At 45.8% G+C, this 26,853-nt stretch overlaps 1 protein-coding gene across 1 annotated transcript; it reads left to right on the top strand.

Moving 5' to 3' along the window:
* Nucleotides 1–2,067: 2,067 nt before the first annotated feature.
* LOC134577479 (protein phosphatase 1 regulatory subunit 15B-like) lies at nt 2,068–8,507 on the top strand. Its single transcript, XM_063436239.1, has 3 exons — nt 2,068–2,368; nt 5,993–7,096; nt 7,825–8,507. Exons 2-3 carry the CDS (start codon nt 6,011–6,013, stop codon nt 8,035–8,037), a joined length of 1,299 nt encoding a protein of 432 aa, XP_063292309.1. The 5' UTR covers nt 2,068–2,368; nt 5,993–6,010; the 3' UTR covers nt 8,038–8,507.
* Nucleotides 8,508–26,853: the final 18,346 nt, after the last annotated feature.

Below are 26,853 nucleotides of genomic sequence, written 5' to 3'. Positions count from 1 at the left end.
AAATGGATTTTACTGGTCCACCTTCCACGATTCAGGGTACTACAGCAGGTCCAGGAATATCAGGTAGGAGAATCAGGATGCACATAAAAAAAATTCCGCTTGTAGAGCAAAGTATAAATTTATTAAGGCAACTAACTGCCTAATAAAAATTAATGAATAAAATATATAAAATGGATCTAACGCGTTTCGTCCAACGCAGTGGACTTCATCAGAGATAAAATAACAAAAACTGAACAACAATAAAAAGACTGCACAGCAATACACAAAAAAATGCATACCTGATCCCACCCCTCAACACCCTTTAAATGCAACCATTAAACAATCTTGATTAGAATGCAATCCAGATGTGATCCAAGTTCCTGAAAGGTTCTATTGGTCGGTGGAGAGGTAAAGGATTCCTATAGGTCTTCAGTATACCCTCCATCAGCTTTTTCCACTCGCCACTATGAAATTTTTGCGGTCGAAATCAATACTTCCGGTTTGTGGTATGCATTCCACGTGTACTTCCGCTTCCGGTTTGATCGTCCGAACGCTAAATGCGCTCCACCATAAACTGAGATGCGTTCCACCACAGTGGAAACTTCTTTTGACATATTGAGGGAGTCACTAGTTGTACATATTGTATAAACGTTTAACTTTCGATTTCCTTTATTATAAGATTGTCTTATGAAGTTGCTGCCCCCCACCCGCCACACACACACTCTCACCATTTTTACACACACTTCAGTTTCATGATCTCAACCATGGAGATAGACAGGTGCGCTATGGGAGAAAATATTTGTAAAATCAACTTTCAAAGTGATGCAAAAGAGGCTATAATCCTAAATAATTAGATTAACACTACTTATGTTTGTGTTCCTGACATTATAGTGTTCCTTTTAATGTAGTGGTTCTGGCACAGTTTCTCCTTTTGAAAAATGCCTTTTCTCAGAAAAGGCAGCGTTTACCTTGAGATGTAAGGGGCAGAACAGCAATTGGCGGACATGCACAGTAGCCCCCCCATGCCTCCTTATAAGAAACGATGGAACTACTTATGTATTTTTTTCCTACGCATCACTTCCTTGACTTTCAAGCTCCGACTCCATTTCCTCTGCCAAGGAGAAGGATGAGACCTTTCTCTGAAACGGGAAATGGAGCCGAGTTAAGTAGTCCCTAATTTGTCTAGTGTTTTAAGGAAAACTAGATCAAAAATATAGAAAAGGTGAACAGATTTTGAGAAAGGAAGAGAAGAGGAAACAACAGGAGAAAGGTAAATTCAGCACGACAGTGCCGTTTTAAACAATAATTGTGAAAACTTCAGAAAATCTACCTATCTGACAATGGCGGGAAAAAATAATTATTGGAGAAAAAGGTGCCCTCCTAGCCCCCTTTTTTATAATTTGGGAGCAGCGCATTTGTGAATTGAATAGAAGAACCAAAACAGAAAGGGAAAATAAAGTGGTCGAGACGCACAAAATAATACATTTGTGCAAACAGGGGAATATAGGCGCAGATATTAAAAGCACCAAGAAAAAAACTGAAATTGAGCCAGTCATTTTTCACAGATCTCTTTCCTTTTTATTGTCCTCAGCTACAGGTACATTAGGCAATTCAAAAACATCTAACAAATACAGACTTTCCCAGATAAATACCTAAAGAAAATGAAAATAATAAGTAAATCTTTATTAACAGTCCCTCCAGTCATCATGTTTCATATGATAAGAACTAGAATTTCCATTTTACAATTCTATTTCCTTTTCTGTATTGTTATTTTCCACTTGCTTGTGAAAGAGGATGAAAAAACCCACAAGCCCTGCCCTTCCCTAATATGGAGCCTGTCCTTTCTAGATTCAGTCTCATGACGTAACACGCTGCATTCCTCGCACTTGACTGAGCGCACGTAATCAGCTCGTCCGACTCCATGACAACAGTGGGGCCAACTAGACCTTGCCCCCCTCCACCAGTGCCGAGAAGGAAAGCTCGCGTACTTTCGCCAGGAATTCCAGGCCACGCCCAGCCGCCCTCTTCCGATTGGTTTCCCAACGAGATTCGTGACGTCGGCCGGTGAGAGAATATATAAGCGGGCTGCCGGAACGTTCGACATCACTTTCTCAGAATCACAACATTAATATAGTATTACTAATCATTGAGCGTCCAGATGACCAGGCATGACTTGGGTGCATAGCTATTCTATACAGGATTTACGCAAAATGCGCTGTGAGCTGAACCAGAGAACCGACAGAAGAGCCGAGCTACGACTACCTGCTGTTGTGTATTTCATTGGATTTCACCGGAATATCCAGGAACCTCCTGCCCAGGAGAGCATCACTAACTTCTGCTGGAGCGCCTTCCTGACAGGCTGACCGTACTCCTCCACTACAACTATCTGGTGAGAACACACACTGTATAGTAACTGGTCATAGGCTCTCTTCCCCCCACACAAATACACACTGTATAGCAGTGCTCCCCAACCTTTTTATCGCCGCGGACCGGTAAACATTTGATAATTTTTCCGTGGCCCGCTTGTTTTGATTTAATAAGACAAAAAAAAAAAACAGTCACATATATTAAAAAAACACGCAGACACATACATAGTCAGAAAATCACAAACACAGTCACATAAAGACATAGACTCAAAATTGTGTGTATGTGTGTGTGAGCGGTGCAGTGTGTATGTGAGGGTGGCAGTGTGTGTGAGAGTTGCAGTGTGTGTGTGTTTGGGGCGATGTGTGTATGGGAGGCAGTGTTTGCGGGGCGATGTGTGTAGTGTGTGTATGGGGGGCAGTGTTTGCGGGGCAGTGTGTGTAGTGTGTGTATGGGGCAGTGTTTGGGGGGCAGTGTGTGTAGTGTGTGTATGGGGGCAGTGTTTGCAGTGTGTGTATGGGGCAGTGTTTGGGGGCAGTGTGTGTATGGGTGCAGTGTGTGTATGGGGGCAGTGTTTGGGGGCAGTGTGTGTAGTGTGTGTATGGGGGAGTGTTTGTGGGGCAGTGTGTGTAGTGTGTGTATGGGGCAGTGTTTGCGGGGCAGTGTGTGTAGTGTGTGTATGGGGGCAGTGTTTGCGGGGCAGTGTGTGTAGTGTGTGTATGGGGCAGTGTTTGTGGGGCAGTGTGTGTAGTGTGTGTATGGGGCAGTGTTTGTGGGGCTGTGTGTGCATGGGGCAGTGTTTGTGGGGCAGTGTGTGTAGTGTGTGTATGGGGCTGTGTGTGTAGTGTGTGTATGGGGCAGTGTTTGTGGGGCTGTGTGTGTAGTGTGTGTATGGGGCAGTGTTTGGGGGCAGTGTGTGTAGTGTGTGTTTGGGGGCAGTGTGTGTAGTGTGTGTATGGGGGCAGTGTGTGTATGGGGCAGTGTTTGTGGGGCTGTGTGTGTGTAGTGTGTGTATGGGGCAGTGTTTGTGGGGCTGTGTGTGTAGTGTGTGTGTATGGGGCAGTGTTTGTGGGGCAGTGTGTGTAGGGCTGTGTGTGTAGTGTGTGTATGGGGCAGTGTTTGTGGGGCAGTGTTTGTGGGGCAGTGTGTGTAGGGCTGTGTATGGGGCAGTGTGTGTATGGGGCAGTGTGTGTATGGGGGCAGTGTGTGTATGGGGAGTAAGGAGGGTAGGGAGGCTTTTTTTAATTTAGTCCCTGGTGGTCCGGTGGGGATTCCCTGGTGGTCCCAGTGGTGGTGAGATGAACTCTAGCCCAGTTACAGGGCTAGAGTTCACTCTCGCGAGATTTGGAGCGTTGCCGTGGTTACCGCGGCAACGCTCCAAATCTCGCGAGAGGAGGACCCGGAGGAGCTGCAGGTAAGAGCTCCCGGGTCCTCTCTCACTCCCTCCCCTGCCGGCTGTCAGCAATGTGATGCAGACCGGGGAGGGAGATCTCTGATCTCCCCTCCGGTCCGCAGGCACATTGCAGGGCTGGCACTTGGGCAATGCCAGCCCTGCATTAGCCGGCAGGCTCGCACACCCCTGGGCGGCCCGGTACCGTTTGATCCACGGACCGGTACCGGTCCGCGGCCCGGGGGTTGGGGAACACTGCTGTATAGTAACTGGTCATAGGCTCTAAGCCCCCCCCCCCCACTCACACACTGTATAGTAACTGGTCATAGGCTCTAAGCCCCCCCCCCCCCCCACTCACACACTGTATAGTAACTGGTCATAGGCTCTCCCCTCCCCCTCCCCCCCACACAGATACACACTGTATAGTAACTGGTCATAGGCTCTAAGCCCCCCCCCTCCCCCCCCTCCCCCCCCCCACACACACAGATACACACTGTATAGTAACTGGTCATAGGCTATAGCCCTATATCAGCTGGTCATAGACCTTGAATTGAACACACTGCAGTCTGGTTAGACAAGCTATCACAACTGAGACACCTTTGCTTTCTGAGACACTACAACAATCTGATCAGAACCTTCCATTCTATAGTGGCTGGTCATAGACTTTGCCGTTTAAGACCTGCTATAGTTTGATCATAAGTTGTGCTGGTCCTACTTTTACTGTACCCATGGAATTCCTCAATTCTGGACCCTGTGAAAACAATTACTAAATCCTACTAAGGAGCCATTTAATCCTACTGTTTGTGGTTTAAAGTGTGTCTCATCCACTCCCAACACTACACACAAGGAATATATCTATTCATGGATTTATTTATTTGTCTTACAGTAGCCTAATTTTCCTTGTTAATAACATGTTTATCATGTCCTGAAAGTATCAGACTTTGTAAAATGCAGCTCTTCTGTTAAATTGGCTTATTGTCCTGGATTTTTTTTTTTTTTTTTTTTAAATCTGAGTTGTAGAGAGGAAAAAAAAGGTATGATTGACACAAAGATGGTAAAGCCATGGAGTATGGTGGCTGGTGTATTTTTAGAATTTTTCCTCAACGTGCATTACGTACATGGTTTATTCTTGTGGCTGAATATAATAATCTCAAATTAGTCATACTGAAATATTTTAATTCAAGGACAGTCAGAGCTAAATATTCCTCTGATTAATACAAAAACAGTAGTCATTTGTTATGAAACTGTAGAAAGGGGCTGGATGTAAAGTGGTGAATCCAGTTGTGATTATTGTCACATGGTCTGAATAATGAATCATCAGTTCTTTGTTTATCTGTACACAAAAGCCTTTGTTCTTACAACGCTATTGTTTAAACCGATTTAGTTGATGTACAGAAGTCAAGTTTGGTAAATTACTGCTTCACTGTAACATTGGAATGTTTGTTTTTGGGAGGGGGGAGGGGTTAGTATGAACATGAGCTCCATTGTTGACTGTTGTAGTGGTAATTGATGGGACGTTGGTGGAATTCTTCCACATGCCCTAAAAGTAAAAATACACTTTTTTTCTTTTTTTTTCTTTTTTCTCTCTAGGTTAAAAATCCAGTTGACACCACTAATCTGCCCATAACAAAAGCACACATGAATCTTGCTTGCTTTTCATTAAGCTAGATTGCGCTCTACCCAAGAAATCTGAAGTTGTTTTCACAGGGTTATTAAACTACAAATCTTAAAAAATGTAATCCAATTGGAAAAACTGAGAAGTCACCAAATCTTGAATATTGTACAACTCGATCATGCACTAGTTTTGCCTGTGGAGCTTGCGAAAATTCTGAATTATTTGAATAACACTCTGATTTAATGGTTTCTAATGGGGACGTTTAGAATTATCATAAAGCTTTATGGAGGCTACCGTGTCGTGACCATTTTAGGGTCAGTGCAGCTGTAGCACCTTTGGTTGCTGTCATACTGACACCCACTAAACTTTGTTTTAACCCTGCAATGTAAACATTGCGGTTACTCAAACTGCTATCTGACATTGCAGGATTAAGAACTTAATTCGATGGCTAGTGTCCCTTAATTTTATATTTTTTTTTTTCCCGACTGTTTGAAGAGCTCATGTTGCATTACTATGTAGAGAGAATTGTTCAATCTTTTTGTTTGAGAATTTAAGGGTCATTAAAACAATACATAGTCCATGTTTTTCTTCTTGGGTTACAAAAAAACACCAAATGCTAATTTTCTGTTTTGTTGTTCCTATAGGAAACTATCAAAAACAAGATGGGTGTTGACTGCCTCAGCCTTGGCCCATACTGGCTAAACTTAACAGCTCCCTTGACCTGTTGGCACAAAGGAACTGCCATCCAGATGGATATCATGAAGAATCACCCGGAGTTGCAGGGCATACATACGGAACTAGGCACAGACTTTGTCCTGCTCACAATGGCAGCTAGACTAACCCACTCATTGATCTCCCTGACCAAAAATATAATGCACAAAAGAGTCTGGTGCTGGAAGCTGCTCCCAAGTGCATTGATGACCAAACCATTAAAAGTAGTGCTTTGGATGTTTTGGTGTGTTCTAGACATTTTATTGGCATTGGAGGTGACTAAAGGGATCTTTAAAAAGAAACATTCAACTCATAAACAAACTGCTCATACAGGTGTAACTATGAGCTCAGTATCTATAAAATACCACTGGACAGCAGAGCTGTCCAACTCTGCTCTTGAAGAGGAAGTGTCAAATATCATACCTGTCAAGAGGCTTCAAGACACTGTAGACATGGACAGAGAAAATCTTTCCCTGGACAATATGTGTGAAGAGCCACTCTTGCCTTCATGTACAAACCCACTCATTCTCTCAATGATTTGTGTACCAACTGACGATGAAGATGCTTTAAGCATATCAGGGGAGTCTGATGTATTTGGAGAATGGGAAGTGGAAGATGGTGATATGTGTTGTGAGAAGGAAGAAATGTCAGCTGACAGTGGACTGCAAGAGTTTTGGACCCCCCAGTCCAAGACTGAAGACTGTGATGAGGAAAGTGATTGGTCTGACTCTTGGGATGAAGACAGTGATTCAGAATGCAGCAAAGTGGATGAAGACCTGTGGGCCTCATTCTGTCCAAAAGATGATCCTTACAACCCACTTTGTTTCTCTATGCCAACAAAAAGCACTGTGAAATCAAATGACGAGGCATATGCGAACACACCAGAGTCCAGTATTTGTGAAAAGCCTGTAAATGATGAGCAGAGGGGTAATGGAAAATCTCCAGAACTTGTGTGTGATGTACAGATCAGAACAAAGGGACATGTGGCAACTGCATGCAAAGATTCAGCGGTGCAAGAACCTGGTCGTAAGAAGAGAGTAAGTTCAGACTAAAGCTTTTTCTAACGGCCAGATGTTTAGTGTATTGTGGGGGGGAACAAAAACTGTCGGGTTGTTTGTACAGACTTTGGGTCAAAGCATTTTACATTGACTTGACATGCAAAGAACTTTTGTGTGCATCAGACAGCTGAGCAGCTCTAAACAGTATAGTTTTTTTGTTTTTCTTGTATCTTGACACTGTATCTAGAAGTTCCAAACTGTCTGACTATTCAAGTAGTCCTTGAAACAAATTAAAGTGGTGTCATATTCTTGCATAAGGTCTCTTCTGAGACATGATGCCATAGTCTGAAATGATCAGGTGACTATCAGTGCAGCACGTTCTTGTCTAATAGACCGATGTTTGGGATCTGAATGACTCACGCTTGGCAACGAGTCACATGACTATCATCATACCTTACAACCAACTTGTAACAGGGGGATTAAATACATTTTCTAAAGAGGGCATCCCAGTGGGGATTAATTGCAGCATCTGTAAATGCAGAATAGACTATTTCATCATGTAGCAAAATTTCTTCGCTTGTGGGTTGTGAGCATCTCTCTCTGCTCTGAGTGCATCATGCAGGTTTATCTCATGATCAGTGCTTTATGATAAATAACTTGGTTTAACCAGAAATGGACATATGGGTGTATAGTTGTCATTTAACGTGGGAGTGCATTTTTTTGTTTTTGTTTTTTCTCCTTGCATTAACAATCTTTGTTTTCTCCAGGTTCGTTTCTCTCCTGATGTCAGCATACACTGCATGGTTACATGGAGTTATGCACACAGAATGGCCCGCAAAGGCCCATGGGAAGAATATGCAAGGGATCGCTGTCGTTTCAAAAAACGCATCTCTGAAACAGGAGATGCTATCAGTTACTGCTTGACCCCTCATCATCGTCAGAAAATCTGGGATTTTCTCTATGGAAGAAATGGAAATTAGTGTTGTAGTCAAGATTGCAAATCTATGACATTATAAAGTCTTCAGAATGTTGGAAGTGATTTGTAGAAATACTTCAGTATTAAGCCATCTTCTGACAACTGCCAGTCCTGAAATTAGACCACATCTGTACACAGTATTTATTTTATATTGTGGGGATGGGGGGGGGGGGGGGGATTATATAAGGTTTCTAGCTGAATGCTAGAAGGGCTTGGTGTAGGTGTTTGCAAGGTGTAAAATGTTCTGTCCAATTCTTTTGGGACTTATTTTCCCATCTCCAAAAGTGAAATTGGAACTGTCCATTACTCCTCTCTTCACCCAGTAAATGCCTTGCAGTTCTACCCTTGCCCACTAGCTGTACATTTTTATTTATAGGGAGCTGGATGCTTTCAACATTTTTATATTTTGTTAATGATATTGTATATTTATATTTACCTTTTTTCTTTTATACTAAAATAAAGCTTTTTGCTTTAGTTATTTGTGTCTTGGTTTTTACATGGCATTTCATTGTTTTTGTTTCGGGATTAAGACTGTATGCTGAAGGTAAAAGTTCAGCGTTTGGGTATCATTCAATATACAAAGAAAACAAAGGCAGGCTCAGTAAGTTCTTGGAAATACTCTCTATACTAGGGTTGCCAGTTCCAGTCTGTATCCACAACAAACTTCCTGATAGAACTTTCATGAAAAGTGCTCTCATACAAGTAAGCATTCCATTACTACATGAGGCAAATCAGCTGGTATTCTAAACAGCCTTGTTTTAAAGGATTTTTTTTATTTTTTTTTCTAGACAAAAATAAAGTTTTATATTCAGTCTTTGCATACATGTGCAAGCAACATAACCGTTCTATTTTAAATGAAGAGTCTGAAAACATAAACCAGATTAAAAAGACATTTAAGGCTGGAGTCTAAAACTAAACCAGATTAAAAGGATTCACTGCGATGCAGCTAATGCTCTTTTTAGATGCTTTACAGACCCATTAAAAGTCAAGAGTAAAAATGACACCCTAAGCAAAACAGTCTTGCTTGGAGACTAACCTACCAAATTAACCCCTTCTATACCAGAATAAAGAAAATTCTTTTTATTTTCATGTATCTTGCAGTATACCATCTACTCCCTAAAGCCTCACACTCTCATTTATACTTTAGTTAGTTACCTGCCTTTAGAGAAACAATTGAAACTGCCAGAAGCTACTAGTCGGTGTCACTGAATGTAAAGTTAGGGAAAATGTTAGCTCGTCCCCCCTGCTTTCACATAGTACAGGTTTCACTTGTTATCATTCACAGTCAGGGAAGAATGAGGAGTGGATGGACTCTCACTCAACTATCAGCATTACAATTGATAAATTATATATTTTTAAATCAAAGAAATTTAAAACTGCTGTAGCAATCGAACTGTTTACTGTATGCATTAGAGCAGTGATGGCGAACCTATGGCACGCGTGCCACAGGTGGCACGCCGGGCCCTTTCTGTGGGCACGCGGCCACAGGTCCGCCATCACTGCAGAGTAGGCACCTGCCTGCCCGAAACGGCAGGCGCCTACTCTGCTTCCGGTTCGGGAGGCAGGGGAAGGATCTGTGATGCTGATCCCTGTCCTCCCGCGCGATGCTGTGTGGAGCGTTGCCGAGCGTTACCATGGCAACGCTCCACAGCATCGCGCGGGAAGACAGAGGGTTCAGCATCACAGATCCCTCCCCTGCCTCCCGAACCGGAAGCACTGCCTGCCACCACCGGACCACCAGGGATGGCTGTGTGTCCCCCCCCCACTTCATTAAAGGTAAGAAGGAGGGAGGGGGGGGATACTGACACACAGCACCCCTACCCCCCCCAGAAGTACCCTTACCTCCCCAGCACCACCCCTAGCCCCCACAGCACCACCCCAGAAGTACCCTTACCCCCCACAGCACCCCCCCACCCCCCAGAAGTACCCTTACCCCCCACAGCACCCCCCCACCCCCCAGAAGTACCATTACCCCCCACAGCACCCCCCCACCCTCCAGAAGTACCCTTACCCCCCAGCACCACCCCTATCTCCCCAGCACCACCCCTACCCCCCCAGAAGTACCCTTACCCCCCACAGCACCCCCCCACCCTCCAGAAGTACCCTTACCCCCCCAGCACCACCCCTATCTCCCCAGCACCACCCCTACCCCCCCAGAAGTACCCTTACCCCCCACAGCACCCCCCCACCCCTCCAGAAGTACCCTTACCCCCCCCAGCACCACCCCTATCTCCCCAGCACCACCCCTAGCCCCCACAGCACCACCCCAGAAGTACCCTTACCCCCCACAGCACCCCCCCCACCCTCCAGAAGTACCCTTACCCCCCACAGCACCCCCCCACCCTCCAGAAGTACCCCTACCCCCCAGCACCACCCCTATCTCCCCAGCACCACCCCTACCCCCCCTCAGCAGTACCCCTACCCCCCCAGCAGTACCCCTACCACCCCCAGCAGTACTCCTACCCCCCACACACAGTACCCCTACCCACACACAGCACCCCTACCCACACACAGCACCCCTATACCCCCCAGCAGTACCCCTACCCCCCACACAGTACCCCTACCCCCCACACAGTACCCCTACCCCCACACAGTACCTCCACACAGTACCCCTACCACCCCACACAGTACCCCTACCACCCCACACAGTACCCCTACCCCCCCACACAGTACCCCTACCCCCCACACAGTACCCCTACCCCCCACACAGTACCCCTACCCCCCACACAGTACCCCTACCCCCCACACACAGCACCCCTACCCCCTACAGTATCCCTACCCCCCACACACAGTATCCCTACCCCCCACAGCAGTACCCATACCCCGCCAGCAGTATCCCTACCCCCCACAGCAGTACCCATACCCCGCCAGCAGTATCCCTACCCCCCAGCAGTACCCCTACCTCCCACACAGCACAGCACCCGTCTCACACACACATACAGCACCCCTACCCCACGCACAGCACCCGTCTCACACCCACACAGCACAGCACCCGTCTCACACACACACACAGCACCCCCCTCACACACACACACAGCACCCCCTCACACACACACACAGCACCCCCCCCCAAACACACACACACAGCACCCCCCCCCAAACACACACACACAGCACCCCCCCCCAAACACACACACACAGCACCCCCCCAACACACACACAGCACCCCCCCCCACACTTACACAGCACTTACACACCACACAGCACCCCCCCAAACACACAGCACGCACAGCACCCGTCTCACACACAGCACCCCCCTCACACACAACACCCCTCACACACACACACAACACCCCTCACACACACACTTACACAGCACCCCTCACACACTTACACAGCACCCCTCACACACTTACACAGCACCCCTCACACACTTACACAGCACCCCTCACACACTTACACAGCACCCCTCACACACTTACACAGCACCCCTCATACACACACACAGCACCCCTCATACACACACACAGCACCCCTCACACACACACACAGCACCCCTCACATACAACACCCCCCCCCCCCCCACACCCCCCCCCCCCCCCACACGCAATTGCCGTGTTGGCACTTTAAGGAAAAAAAAGTTGGCATGTATTGCGGTTTGGGCACTCGGGCTCAAAAAGGTTCGCCATCACTGCATTAGAGTATAATGCCCACAGACATTCTGGGTTACAGGGACGTGTCTATCGCGAGGCAAACCAGGCATCTGCCTTGGGTGGCACTATGCAGAGAGCAGCAAAAAAAGCCACCCCCAAACGCCCAGGCAGATCTCTTTGAGCCCCTCTGAGGCGGGCAGAGAGGGAGCATACTCACCTGAACTCTTCCTGCTCCCTCGCGTGCCGCTTAATGAACCCGGGACCAACAGCGCAGGTAAGCAATCCACTCCAGCTCTCCCAGGGAGGCTGGGTGGATATAAAATAAAACACTACCCTTAACCCCGCAAGTGTAATTATTGCAGTTTTCATAAACTGCAATATTTACATTGCAGGGTTAAGTCTTCCTCTAGTGGGCTGTCTACTAGAGGGAGTACTGTGTTTATAGAACACAGTGTTTTCAGCGACGTTGGACGTCCTCACGCTATGTGAGGACCTCCAGCATCACCGAAATCCACATTGGAAAGCATCGTATAATGCTTTCCTATGGGGTGGTCTAATGCGTGTGTGCAGCTGTTGCCGCATTAGGTCTCCCGAGTGGAGCCGAATGCGCATGTGCGGCCAGAGCCGCACGTGCATTAAAAATGCCCATAGGAAAGCATTTCTCAATGCTATCCTATGGACGTTCTGCGTGCTCAATGCGATTTTCGCATTGAGCGTCGGGGAAACGCCTCTAGCGGCTGGATTAACCCTGCTATGTTTATAACTAAAGGGTTAAAACCTGTGGGACCTGGCACCCAGACCACTTCATTGAGCTGAAGTGGTCTGGGTAACTATAGTGGTCCTTTAATTTTGATATTTCAATTATTTAGTAGACAACTACCTTATTTATTATTCTTATGTGTGATTGCCATATTTAAGGATACCAAATTAGGGAGCTATATCTACTAAGCACATACACGTGTGTGTGTGTATATATATATATATATATATATATATATATATATATATATATATATATACACACACACAATCACAGACCTATACACACAGTCACAGATATACCTAGACTCACAGATCTATGTAGCAGAACCCCGGTATCCCAATTGGATACCAACGCTAGATTCGCCTCAGCTGGAACAGGAACCTTTCAGTGACTATAACTCCATTCCCCAGACGACACATGATGCTGGAAAGAACTGATTTTATTGAGCCAAATGCAGCCTTTTATGCACACACTCCTAGAATAGGGTCTTGATTCAACACATACAATGCTCACCCTGGCACCTCTGTGTCTGGGAGGTAATGGAGTCATCTCTCGCTAAATCTCGGATACAGAGAACCAAATACAGAAAACCTGTGCAATTACATTTAAAAAAAAGAAGTCTAAACCCCCCACAAATCTTATATCATGGATAGCTCTTAATAAATTGCTCAATCTATCCAAATAGCATCCCGATCTGTTAAGGTCTGTGGAAACGCCACCCTGTTAAAGTTTAGACTGGCTGATAGAGCAGTTCTGGACGAAAGTAGTTCCAGGTGTTTGTAGTCACACCAGTGTTTTAACAGGGTTTCTAGGGGGACAAGGCAAAAGGGTTCCCCCTGATGGACTATAGCTCTCCTCCAAAAAGCGCTCTGATAGGACACTGGGAAAGTGGCAAGAACCATGAGTGAATATGACAGGACCGGTGTGCTGTCCGCAGAGTTCCAAGGGAAGCAGACAAGTCCCGCTGATGAGATTGGGGTGCTCTGGCTCATTGTACAGAGTAGAGTTGGTACAGAGAGAAGCGTTGCTCTCAGAACTCATGGACGGTAGAGGGAAGAGAAAGCCAGGGGAGAGTTATAGTCTTTTAATGAGGTTTTGAACAGTGTACTTGCCGGTATCTGCCACAATATATACACGAAGTCAGAGACCCACACACATTTTTATTAGTGATATTGCAGAAGGTCTTCATGGTAAGGTATGTCTTTTTGCTGATGATACTAAGATATGGAACAGGTTGATGTTCCAGGAGGGATAAGCCAAATGACAAATGATTTATGTAAACTAGAAAAATGGGAGCTGTGGCCGCTTTTTAATGTGGAAAAGTGCAAGATAATGCATCTTGGACATAAAAACCCAAAGGCAGAGTATAGAATATTTGATAGAGTCCTGACCTCAACATCTGAGGAAAGGGATTTAGGGGCAATAAATATCAGATGACTAAAAGGTAGGCAGACAATGTAATAGAGCAGCAGGAAATGCTAGAAGAATGCTTGGATGTATAGGGAGAGGTATTAGCAGTAGAAAGAGGGATGTGCTCATGCCCTTGTACAGAACACTGGTGAGTAGTGATGTCGCGAACATAAAATTTTCATCACTTTCTGGCCACAATAGTGATGGAAAAGTTGTTTCAAGGGGACTAACACCTGGACTGTGGCATGCCGGAGGGGGATCCATGGCAAAACTCCCATGGAAAATTACACAGTTGATGCAGTCTGGTTTTAATCCATAAAGGGCATAAATCACCTAACATTCCTAAATCACAATGGATATGGATTGACACCTGACATATGACATATTGACACCTTGACATATGGATTGACACCTGTCCTCAGAGACCCTGATACACACTGACACAGAGCAGAATATGGACTGTTCCCCCTACATAGGGTCATTTGGCAGATATGGATTGACACCTGTCCTCAGGGACCCTGATACACACTGACACAGAGCAGAATAGGGACTGTTCCCCCTACATAGGGTCACTTGGCAGATATGGATTGACACCTATCCTAAGAATCCCTGATACACAGAGCAGAATAGGGACTGTTCCCCCTATGTTCCCCCTACATAGGGTCATTTGGCAGATATGGATTGACACCTGTCCTCAGGGACCCTGATACACACTGACACAGAGCAGAATAGGGACTGTTCCCCCTACATAGGGTCACTTGGCAGATATGGATTGACACCTATCCTAAGAATCCCTGATACACACTGACACAGAGCAGAATAGGGACTGTTCCCCCTACATAGGGTCACTTGGCAGATATGGATTGACAGCTGTCCTCAGGGACCCTGCTACACACTGACACAGAGCAGAATAGGGACTGTTCCCCGCACATAGGGTCACTTGGCAGATATGTATTGACACCTGTCCTCAGGGACCCTGCTACACACTGACACAGAGCAGAATAGGGACTGTTCCCCCTACATAGGGTCACTTGGCAGATATGTATTGACACCTGTCCTCAGGGACCCTGCTACACACTGTCACAGAGCAGAATAGGGACTGTTCCCCCTACATAGGGTCACTTGGCAGATATGTATTGACACCTGTCCTCAGAGACCCTGATACACACTGACACAGAGCAGAATAGGGACTGTTCCCCCTAAATAGGGTCACTTGGCAGATATGGATTGACACCTGTCCTCAGAGACCCTGATACACACTGACAGAGCAGAATAGGGACTGTTCCCCCTACATAGGGTCACTTGGCAGATATGGATTGACACCTGTCCTCAGAGACCCTGATACACACTGACAGAGCAGAATAGGGACTGTTCCCCCTAAATAGGGTCACTTGGCAGATATGGATTGACACCTGTCCTCAGAGACCCTGATACACACTGACACAGAGCAGAATAGGGAATATTCACTAAATGCCAAACATTGTTATACAGGGGAATATTCAGTAAATAAGGAAAGGGGGGGGGACCTACTGTCCTCCCCCTGGCCCCCACCCCTGCGCGGTGGGTGGGGGCCATAAATCACAATGGGGGGGACCTACTGTCCTCCCGCCCGCACCCGTGAGCGGTGGGTGGGGGCCATAAAAATAATGAGGGGGGACCTACTGTATGATGTTGTATCGATCAGGTAGTGTGAGGGTTACCCCGCTTCACAGTGACAGACCAAACTCCCCATTTAACGCACCGCAAACAACCGCAAACAGTCCATTTGCACAACCACAAACTCCTCATTTGCACAAGGTTGGATACCAAGCTAGCCATGTCCGTTCCTTGTCCTCACTGATGTCATTGAAGGTCTCTTCCTCCACCCAGCCACGTACAACACCAAGGGTCCCCGAAAGGTGACAACAAGCCCCCTGGGACGCCTGCAGTGTTTGGTATTCCACCTCCTCAAAGCCACCTTCCTCCTCTGACTCCTCTTCTTCAGACTCCTCTCTCTGTGTTACCTCTCTCTGCGTTATTATAAGGTGTGTTAAGTAGTACTATTCTTATCAGTTAAATCACTGTTACGAGTAGAGGACTATTTCCTTGTTTCGCCAAACCCCTTCAAAGATGGAAAAAGTGGTATGAGTGGAAGAAACGAGGAAATGTGGTCAGGTGGTGGTGCCAGCCCCACCGAGGGCTTGTACCCAGGTATGCTAATAAACTGAAAATAGAAAAAATCTCCCAAGAAGGAGATCTAAAACTGGCATAGGAAAAGGTTAGACAACTATAATAAAGTGATACCCACAAGTCCTAGTGAGCATAGGTGTATAATAGAGGGAGAAAGGGAAAGCAGAGTAATGCTTCCTAATACCGTGGTTAGTACCCTTTGTTAAAGTAAATTGAGTAATGGACAAAAGTCTTTATTGTATCATTTATAAATAACAAAGGGATACTATACTCATTCCCCTATAGTGGCTAATTGTGTAATAATGGTATTACTATTACCTATTATATAATATTGCCAGGGGCAAGGAAATTCCCTCTAAAAATAGGTGGGTATAGGCAGAGAGTATGGAGACCGGAGGGATGCTGTCATAAAAAGTGTCAATAAGGTGATATAAAGTTAAATGTATCACAGACACACAGCCACCCTTTCTCTTAGCTAGTTTCCAGAAATGTTGGATAGGTAGAAGGGCTATAAAGACTAAGAGAGGTCTAAGAAGAATCCTCTAAATCCTCTCCTTAAACACCTTCAAGGGTGTTCTAAGCTAAAGCTCAATCTAAACGTTTAGATGACTGCCTGATTTCCCATCACAGATGCTGGCTAGGAATAACACTGTGCAAGACAAAGAGTGGGTCTAAGTGCCCATAGTGCAGTAAAGTGTCCCTAGTGAAGTGAAAAAGAGAATAACGAGCTGGCGCCCAAAAGAATAACGAGCTGGCGCCCTATCAGGGGACGTGTATATGGCATCGATTTTAGGAACCGGGAGATGGAAAAAGATGCTTGGTCGGTCCTCCTACTTCAAATTTGGGGCACTGCGCGTGCAATCTAATGTGCCACCAGATAGGAGTGGTGTGTTAAGTAGTACTATTCCTATCAGTATAATCCCTGTTATGTGCCTTTTTTTTGGTTTGGTTTTTGAAGCCACAGTGCAGCACCAGAGGCCCGAAAAATTAGGTATTGTTGCAGCCGCTGCTGTAGCAGCGGCCAGAAAAATTAATGTTTGTTTCCCAGGCAGAAAGTGCCCTAAAACATTGCGGCTTGAACCCTAGTTGGTGGCGGATAAGTCACGCAAGTCAACCAGCATTCAGAGCTAAAATACAGCAGCGTGTGGACCATTTTTAGCCCAAGGCAGCTCATCTCATCAGGCCTTTTTTAGTCGAATGTATCGCCCACTGTCAGTCCCTTCGGGATCCATCCCTCATTCATCTTAATAAATGTGAGGTAATCTAGACTTTTTTGACCTAGGCAACTTCTCTTCTCAGTGACAATAACTCCTGCTGCACTGAAGGTCCTTTCTGACAGGACACTTGAAGCGGGGCAGGCCAGAAGTTCTATCGCAAATTGGGATAGCTCAGGCCACAGGTCAAGCCTGCACACCCAGCAGTCAAGTGGTTCATCGCTCCTCATAGTGTCGATATCTGCAGTTAAGGCGAGGTAGTCTGCTACCTGTCGGTCGAGTCGTTCTCTGAGGGTGGATCCCGAAGGGCTGTGGCGATGCGTAGGACTTAAAAAGCTCCGCATGTCCTCCATCAACAACATGTCTTTAAAGCGTCCTGTCCTTGCCGGCGTGGTCGTGGGAGGAGGAGGATTACTTTCAACTCTTCCCCTGTTAGATTCCCGTTGTGCTGTGACATCACCCTTATACGCTGTGTAAAGCATACTTTTTAATTTATTTTGCAAATGCTGCATCCTTTCCGACTTGTTGTAATTTGGTAACATTTCAGCCACGTTCTGCTTATACCGGGGGTCTAGTAGCGTGGACACCCAGTACAGGTCGTTCTCCCTTCGTTCAGCCTTTTTATACGAGGGTCCCTTGTAACGGACCGTTTCACTTACAAGAGGATAAAACCCAGTTTAGGCGATAATCCCCTTTCCAGATGCACAGGCAGCTACTGCAAACACCATTCTCCCGACTGGAACCACACGAACACTGGAACAGCTGAACAAGAAAAGCAGACATCGGCTTACACTCTTGGCAGTCAGCATACAATCCCATTCCCCCAAAGACCGAGACGACACATCGCTTTGAGGGTTAAGCAAGAACTCTAGACTGGGACACCCAGTCTGGCTTTTATTTCCAACTCACACATACAGGCCACACCCAGGGGGAGGCATAAAAGAACCAATGACATAGATGTTACATCCCACACATCCCCTCCCCTTAGTGTGACACATAATCCCATTATGCATACAGAGTAAAATATACTTTTACACAACTTTCATAACTTTAAAACCATACATCACATTCACATAAAAATACATATCCACAATCAATCCATTCAGGGGAACAACATATTAAAAAATGGCATGAATCCGAACAGGGGTTTAAAAGTTACTAAAAGTATCTTTTGGGCCCTGGCTTGCAGCATGGCACAATCTGGCTCAAACAGAAGTAAAACATCCCCCACAATGCATCCCGGCTTCCTCCCTTCTGCCCTGGAGATAATTGGAGAAGTAATCCAATTATCTAGGACTAGAGTCAGACTCCATTAACCACATGGTTGCAAAAAGACAGTAAAAGACATAAAATTACATACTGATACATTTAACACATAAAACACACATTTCTACATATCCCCAGTTTAACTGAACACATAAATACCTACATAATATTTAAGACAGTATTACTGTGATATGTTACAAAGTCTTAAAGGGACATTAGTCCCAAAAGTCCCAATATGTCCATCGCTGATTTTAAAGGGCCAGTAGCAGCAATATAAATTATTACATGCCCAAATATAGTGTTTATAGAGCAATATGTCCATGGGCCGTAGTCGCAGGGCAGGAGGCTAGCAGCCAGGCCTCTCCAGTTCACAGTGGCGAAGCTGGTTTCGCCACATGCTGTGACATCACCCTTATACGCTGTGTAAAGCATACTTTTTAATTTATTTTGCAAATGCTGCATCCTTTCCGACTTGTTGTAATTTGGTAACATTTCAGCCACGTTCTGCTTATACCGGGGGTCTAGTAGCGTGGACACCCAGTACAGGTCGTTCTCCCTTCGTTCAGCCTTTTTATACGAGGGTCCCTCAACAAGCACGACAGCATGAAAGACCCCATTTGCACAAGGTTGGATGCCGAGCTACTCATTTCCCGTTCCTCCTCCTCAGTGATCTCAATGAAGGTATGTTCTTCCCCCCAGCCACGTACAACACCACGGGTACCAGATAGGTGACAACGAGCACCCTGGGATGCCTGTTGTGGTTGGTCTTCCTCCTCCTCCTCCTCCTCAAAGCCACATTTCTCCTCTGACTCCTCTTCCTCACAATCCTCTTCCAGCGTTGCCACAGGTCCAGCAAGCGATGCTGATAAGGCTGTTTCTGGTGGTAATGGTGACCACAACTCTTCCTCTTCACGCTCATCTACGGCCTGATCCAGCACTCTTCGCAGGGCACGCTCCAGGAAGAAAACAAATGGTATGATGTCGCTGATGGTGCCTTCGGTGCGACTGACTAGGTTTGTCACCTCCTCAAAAGGACACATGAGCCTACAGGCATTGCGCATGAGCGTCCAGTAACGTGGCAAAAAAATTCCCAGCTCCCCAGAGGCTGTCCTAGCACCCCGGTCATACAAATATTCATTAACGGCTTTTTCTTGTTGGAGCAGGCGGTCGAACATTAGGAGTGTTGAATTCCAACGTGTCGGGCTGTCGCAAATCAAGCGCCTCACTGGCATGTTGTTTCACCGCTGGATATCTGCAAAGTGCGCCATGGCCGTGTAGGAACGCCTGAAATGGCCACACACCTTCCTGGCCTGCTTCAGGACGTCCTGTAAGCCTGTGTACTTATGCACAAAGCGTTGTACAATCAGATTACACACATGTGCCATGCACGGCACATGTGTCAACTTGCCCAACTTCAATGCCGCCAACAAATTTGTTCAGTTGTCACAAACCACTTTGCCGATCTCCAGTTGCTGCGGAGTCAGCCACTTTTCCACCTGTGCTTTCAGGGAGGACAGGAGTGCTTGTCCGATGTGACTCTCTGCTTTCAAGCAAGTCAAACCCAAGACGGCGTGACACTGCCGTATCCGGGATGTGGAATAGTACCTGGGGAGCTGGGGGGGGTGCCGTTGAGGTGGAGCAAGACGCAGCAGGAGAAGAGGACTCAGCCGAGGAGGTTATGGAAGAGGATAGAGTAGGACCTGCCTGCAAGTTGTGGCGGTGTCACCAACTCCTCTGCAGAACCACGCATTCCATGCTTGGCAGCCGTCAGCAGGTTTACCCGATGCGCAGTGTAGGTGATATACCTGCCCTGACTATGCTTTGCAGATCAGGTATCAGTGGTCAGATGGACCCTTGCCCCAACACTGTGTGCCAGACATGCCATTACTACCTTTTGCACAATCGAGTACAGGTTGGGGATTGCCTTTTGTGAAAAGAAATTTCGTCCGGGTACCTTCCACTGCGGTGTCCCAATAGCTACAAATTTTTTGAACGCCTTTGACTCCACCAGCTTGTATGGTAAAAGCTGGCGGGATAATAGTTCAGACAAGCCAGCTGTCAGACGCTGGGCAAGGGGGTGACTTTCTGACACTGGCTTCTTACGCTCAAACATGTCCTTGACAGACACCTGACTGTGGGCAGATGAGCGGGAACTGCTCAAGGCGAGAGACGGAGTGGCGAATGGTTGAGAGGGGGCAAGGAGGACAGCAGTGGTTGATGTGGCTGAAGATGCTGGACCAGGAGGAGGATGGCGGCTTTGAGTTTGTGTGCTGCTTGTACTCATGTGTTGATCCCATAGGCGTTTGTTATGTGCGATCATGTGCCTACGCAAAGCAGTTGTACCTAGGTGGGTGTTGGACTTCGCACAACTCAGTTTCTTTTTGCAAATGGCATCGTTGTTGTCAGAGGCAGACACACAAAAAAAAATGTCACACTGCTGAGCTCTGCAATGATGGCATTCTGGTGGTGGACACAGCATGCGTTGGTTGGCGTGCTGTCGGGCTGACCCCGGGTGCCGATGCATGCTGTCTGACTGTGCCACTAGCTCCTTGCGACGACCTCCCCCTGCTTCCAACTCGTCTCTTCCTCCTCTCTGTCTCCCCATCTGAACTTTCGCCCTGTTCTTCTTCTTGCCGAGCGGGCACCCACGTGACATCCATGGACGCATCGTCATCATCAACCGCTTCACTTGTATCTGACAACTCAGCAAAAGAAGCAGCAGTGGGTACAACATCATCATCATCACACCGTATGTCCATGTGTGTAATGCTGCCTGACTGAGACATATCCCTGTTATCTACATCCTCTAGCAATAATGGTTGCGCATCACTCATTTCTTCAAACGGATGTGTAAATAACTCCTCTGACAGATAAAGTGAAGCGGCTGTGGTGCTAGTGTTGGTGGTGGCGGCAGGCGGGTGAGTAGTATCTTGAGAGGTGCCCGAAGCTAAGCTGGAGGAGGATGGTGCGTCAAGGTTCCGAGCGGAAGCTGTAGAAGATTGGGTGTCCTGTGTTAGCCAGTCAACTATGTCCTCAGAACTTTTCAAGTTCAGGGTACGTGGCCTCTGAAAACTGGGCATTATTCTAGGGGAAAAGGGAATCACAGCACCACGACCACGATGGCCCCTGCGGGGTGGCCTGCCTCTGCCTGTCATTTTTTTTGGATTAGTGGTACTATGCGTGCAAGCTACTGTGAGACCAGATATGAGTGGCAGTATGCAGTGGCAGAGTTTGGCAGAGTACACGCTGTAGGCCTGACACACCCGCTTGAAAACAACTAACTGCTATTTAATCTATAACAGTGTAAAAAAATTTTGGGGTTTTAAATGCACGCTATTGTGACACAAGATATGAGTGGCAATGTGCACTGGCAGAGGTTGGCAGAGTACACGCTATAGGCCTGACACCCGCTTAAAAGACAACTAACTGCTATTTAATCTATAACAGTGAAAAAAGTTTTTGGGTTTTAAATGCACGCTATTGTGACACCGGATATGAGTGGCACTGTGCACTGGCAGAAGTTGGCAGAGTACACGCTGTAGGCCTGACACACCCGCTTGAAGACAACTAACTGCTATTCAATCTATAACAGTGAAAAAAGTTTTTGGGTTTTTAAATGCACGCTATTGTGACACCAGATATGAGTGGCACTGTGCTCTGGCAGAGGTTGGCAGAGTACACGCTGTAGGCCTGACACCTGCTTGAAGACAACTAACTGCTATTCAATCTATAACAGTGAAAAAAGTTTTTGGATTTTTAAATGCACGCTATTGTGACACCAGACCAGATATGAGTGGCACTGTGCACTGGCAGAGGTTGGCAGAGTACACGCTATTGGCCTGACACACAGACGCTTGCAGACAACTAACTGCTATTCAATCTATAACAGTGTAAAAAAAAAAATTGGGGTTTTAAATGCACGCTATTGTGACACAAGATATGAGTGGTGGCACTGGGCAAGTGGGCACAGTATCCACTGTGAGTCTGACACAGAAGCTGGCAGGCAGGCAACTGCAATTAGATTACACAGGGAAAAAAAGCAGACTGATGTTCTAACCCTAAAAAGGGCTTCTTGGGGTGCTGTCCTTACCGCAGAGATCAGATGTCCTTCAGGACTGTAGTGGACACTGAATACACTAGCCTGGCTATCCATTTCCCTATCAAATGAGCAGCAGCTACACTTTCCCTCCGCTATCTAAGAATGCAGCTTCAGAATGAATCTAAAATGGATGCTGTACAGGAAGTGGGAGGGTCTGGAAGGGAGGGTCTGCTGCTGATTGGCTAGAATGTGTCTTCTGACTGTGAGGCACAGGGTCAAAGTTTACTCAATGATGACGAATAGGGGGCGGATCGAGCCGGGCATATGTTCGCCCACCGTGGCGAACGCGCTATGTTCGCCAGGAACTATTCGCCAGCGAACCGTTCGGTACATCACTACTGGTGAGATATAGACATGTGCAATTTGTTTTGTTCCGAATGCCAATTCGGATTAATTTCGGGCAATTCGGACATTCGAATACTTCCGAATAGCCGAAGTTCCAAATTGCCTAAGTACCAATATACCCAGTGGAAGAATGTTACACTGTATACCAGTTTAAATAAAAAGTATACAAACATTCAGCTGCAAGCATTTGCAACACTTACAACAATCAAGTAACACATTCATATAAAATGTAAGTTACTTAGCCAGTCAATGGATGGGAATGAGTAAGTAGATAACTCCCTAATTCCCACTGTATTAGGGAGCTATCTACCACAAGGCTGAAAGACCTAAATTAGTCTTTCAGCCAAATTTACTAATACGAAGTAAAGATTACTTAGTATTAGTAAATTCTTCCCCTACTCGCTATACCGCGAGTAGGGGCATGTCTAGTAAACAGTGAGCAGCCTTTTTTAAAGAAAACAACCCCCGCTCCCCCCCAAGTGTCCCCCCTCCCGAGTCCCCACCCGTGCAGCGCAAGTGGGGGTTTTTAAACTAAAGGGGGAACCTATTGCTCCCCCCCGGCCCCCACCCCTGAGTGGCGGGTGGGGGCCCTGGATGACACTGGGGGCATCTATTCTATCGTGTGTCCCCCCCGAGTGGCAGGTGGGGGCCCTAAGTCAGAAAAATGGGGGGAGCTATTGTCCTCCCCTCCGGTCCCTGAGCGACAGGTGGGGCCCTAAATTAGAAGGGGCTATTGTCCTCCCCCCCCCCGACCGGCGGGTGAGGGCCCTAAAGAAGAATAACCCCCCCATGTGACTAGGGGAAACCAAACCCTTAATAACCCCTTTCTGCCAAAAAAAAATTAATAAACCCCTACCTAACCCTCTCATCCTAAAAATAGTGAGGGGGGAACAATAACTAAGTCCCTGTAAGTTACTTCAAAGAAGGGGGAGACCTATTGTCCTTCTCCCCGGCCCCCACCCCTGTGCGGTGGGTGGGGGCCCTAAATCAGAATAAGGGGGGGGGGGGACCAACCTGTCAGTCTCTTCATTTACCTGTCAGAGTACTCTGATTGGATGGCTTTATAAGCCTTCCCCCGCCCTGCAGGGCTCAGTCTGCGCGGTGCCCTCCATGGGTGGATTACTTTTTCAGCGTCTGGGTTTTTTTTTTTTTTTTTTTTTTAAGTGTTATGGGTATTATGGTTTTTTTATTTAGCCTTTTTTGGGGCTGAAAAATATGATTTTAGAAAAAAAGAAAACATCAAATGATAAGTTTTATTTCTTTTTTTACAGGTAGTTATTGTTCCCCCCCTCACTATTTTTAGGGTGAGGGGAGTAGGTAGGGGTTTATTGTCCCCTCCCCTCCCAAGCCCCCACGCGTGCCCTGAGCGGTGAGCAGGGGCCCTAAAGTATAGCGAGTAAGGGCAGATATTAGTAATACTTCGTAATCTTTACTTAGCATTAGTAAATTTGACTGAAAGCCCAATTTAGGTCTTTCAGCCTTTTGGTAGATAGCTTCCTAATACCATGGGAATTAGGGAGTTATCTACTAAGCGGCTGCAAGAGAACATCCGTAGTCCAGAAGTTCCGAAATCGCACAGAATATTCTCCCCATGCACGTCCCTAGTGAGACCTCACACTAGTATTGTACGCCGTACTGGAGACCGTATTTCCAAAAGGATATTGATGTTTAAGAAAGAGTTCGGAGAAGGGCTACTGAACTGGTTCATGGATTGCAGGATAAAACTTAGAAGGAAAGGTTAAAGGAACTTAACATGTATAGTTTGGAGGAAAGACGAGACGGGGGCATATGATAGAAACATTTAAATACATAAAGGGAATCAACACATTAAAAGAGAAGACTATAAGAGATGAAAAACTACCACAACAAGAGGACAGTCTTAAATTAGAGGGGCAAAGGTTTAAAAATAATATCAGGAAGTACTAGTTTACTGAGAGGGTAGTGGATGCGTGGAATAGTCTTCCAGCTGAAGTAGTAAGGAGTTTAAGCATGGGATAGGCATAATGTAGCTTAGCTATCCAATAAGGCCGGGACATTCTAGTTTCTATTATTGGCAGTGGTTTTGTGGGGTATGTATGTATGTATGTATGTATTGGTATGGGATGCTTGCATTATTTGTATGAAGGGGAGGCTTATTGTGCAGCTCTGTGTAGATGGCTTCCTTGGGGGTTCCGGTGGGGATCAGGCTGGCCAGGTACAGGTCAAGGGCAGGTCTACTCCATTGTGGATTTCCGTTCACAAGTGCTGGGTATCTACGTGCTGCAATGCTTAAATTGAAGATTGTCCCTCACCACCTTTTTTCACTAGCAGATATCTGAAGTTTCACTGGGACTCCTGATAGAGCCAAACAGGCTCTGGCCTAGCAGCCTTGAGTGCTGTGTAAAGGCACCTGGCATGCCATGCTTGGCACATGTGCCGTAGGTTGCTGACTCCTGAACTAAGCAGTCAAGTGATATATCATTAAAATATCCTATTAGGTTGTGATTAAACACTACTCTGACCTGATGAGGATGGATAATAGAACAATAAAACTTTGGAAACAAACAAGTTGTGATTAGTTTAAAGAGCAGTGAAAACTTGGCAAGAAATTTGTCTTTTTTCCTTTATATAAAAAAAAAACAATAAAAAAAACTGAAGGCTGTATTTGAGTTATTTAAATTAGTGTATATACATTGCAGAAGCCTAGTCAGTAATGAAAATGCTATAGGTTTTTAATGGTCTTGTGTAATTATAAAATACACATTCAAGGTCAAATAGCGGTTATACATGCATCTACGATGGCAGAGAAGCCGTTTGATGTGCTGGATAATAATACCTGTTAACTCTGCATTGTATAACGAGATTTTGATGCACAAGAAAATGCCTGTGCTTCATAGCAAAAAATATGTGTAAACTAAAGATAACCAAATCTTTCAGTTTTACACTCAAAACCATGTTTTTGGAGACCTGCACGTTTGTGGCTAATAAGCACTAACCTCCGAAACATAACAGCTGAAGAATTTTTCTAATTTGATGTGAGATTTTTAATTCTAGAAAAATGTATTAGGGTCAAGGCACTAGATGAAAGCATTACACCAAAATGGCCCTCTGGCTTTTTTAATGCATCTCATTACTGCAGTTTAATTAGATCAACCAAAATTCAAGGAAAAGCCCACTGTCCAAATACAAAATATATTTTTTTCTTAAATCAATGTTTCGTAGATATACCCCAAATGAAAACTATTATGCATGGTTTCATTGTTGTTGCATCTAAAAAAACAGTTTGAAAAACTGCAGATTTCTTGGCTGCTGCTCTTGTAAGCCCTCCTCTTCTAACCCCGCTCAGACTTGGGGGGGCTGCCCAATCACAGACTTCCCAATGCAGCTCGATAAGAAGTCTTTGCAAAGCAGGTGCTCTCCGTAATTGCTGCCAATTCAAATAGGCTACCCAAATCAGTAAGTAACAGAACCTCTCTGCTTGAAAAGCCAGGAAGGTGTAACCATTTTAAATTTATAAAAAAGTGTAAATTTCTATTGAAATCTTCTCTTTACAACAACAAAAAAATAAAAATAGACACCACACATATAGAGGTTTTAAGCTAAAGTACACTAGTGGACTGGAACGTCCCTTTAAGATTGTTTACTTTTGGAGGTAGGAGTTTAAAATTGCATATCCAATGGCCTGCAGCAAGGACATTGTATAAAAAGGAACCACAAATAATCTAGCCCTGTAGATTGTACAGTATACTGTTAAAACCAGCTGAATTGTGTACAAACCAGCATCTGACAATTGTTCAACTTTAATTTAACAGAACCTACAGTTTAGCGGTTTGTGGGTTTGGATGGTTTCAAAATGGGTCCAACACATTTAAAAACCATTAAAAATTATAAAATCACCATCGAAACCCACGAAAAAGAAGTGTTTTTTTTTTGTTTTTGTTTTATTGTAAGAGCAGGATCTAAAAAAAAAATATATATATAT

The sequence above is a fragment of the Pelobates fuscus genome, chromosome 11, assembly GCF_036172605.1.
Source record: "Pelobates fuscus isolate aPelFus1 chromosome 11, aPelFus1.pri, whole genome shotgun sequence".
NCBI lineage: Eukaryota > Metazoa > Chordata > Amphibia > Anura > Pelobatidae > Pelobates > Pelobates fuscus.
The sequence above is the reverse complement of the archived record's forward strand: the minus strand, read 5'-3'. Positions and strand labels throughout refer to the sequence as shown.

Bases quoted from the DNA above. Each gene is read 5' to 3' on its own strand.
- LOC134577479 (XM_063436239.1), top strand. From the start codon at position 6,011: ATGGGTGTTGACTGCCTCAGCCTTGGCCCATACTGGCTAAACTTAACA. The intron at 7,097-7,824 runs GTAAGTTCAGAC...TGTTTTCTCCAG, and splicing joins AACCTGGTCGTAAGAAGAGA to GTTCGTTTCTCTCCTGATGT.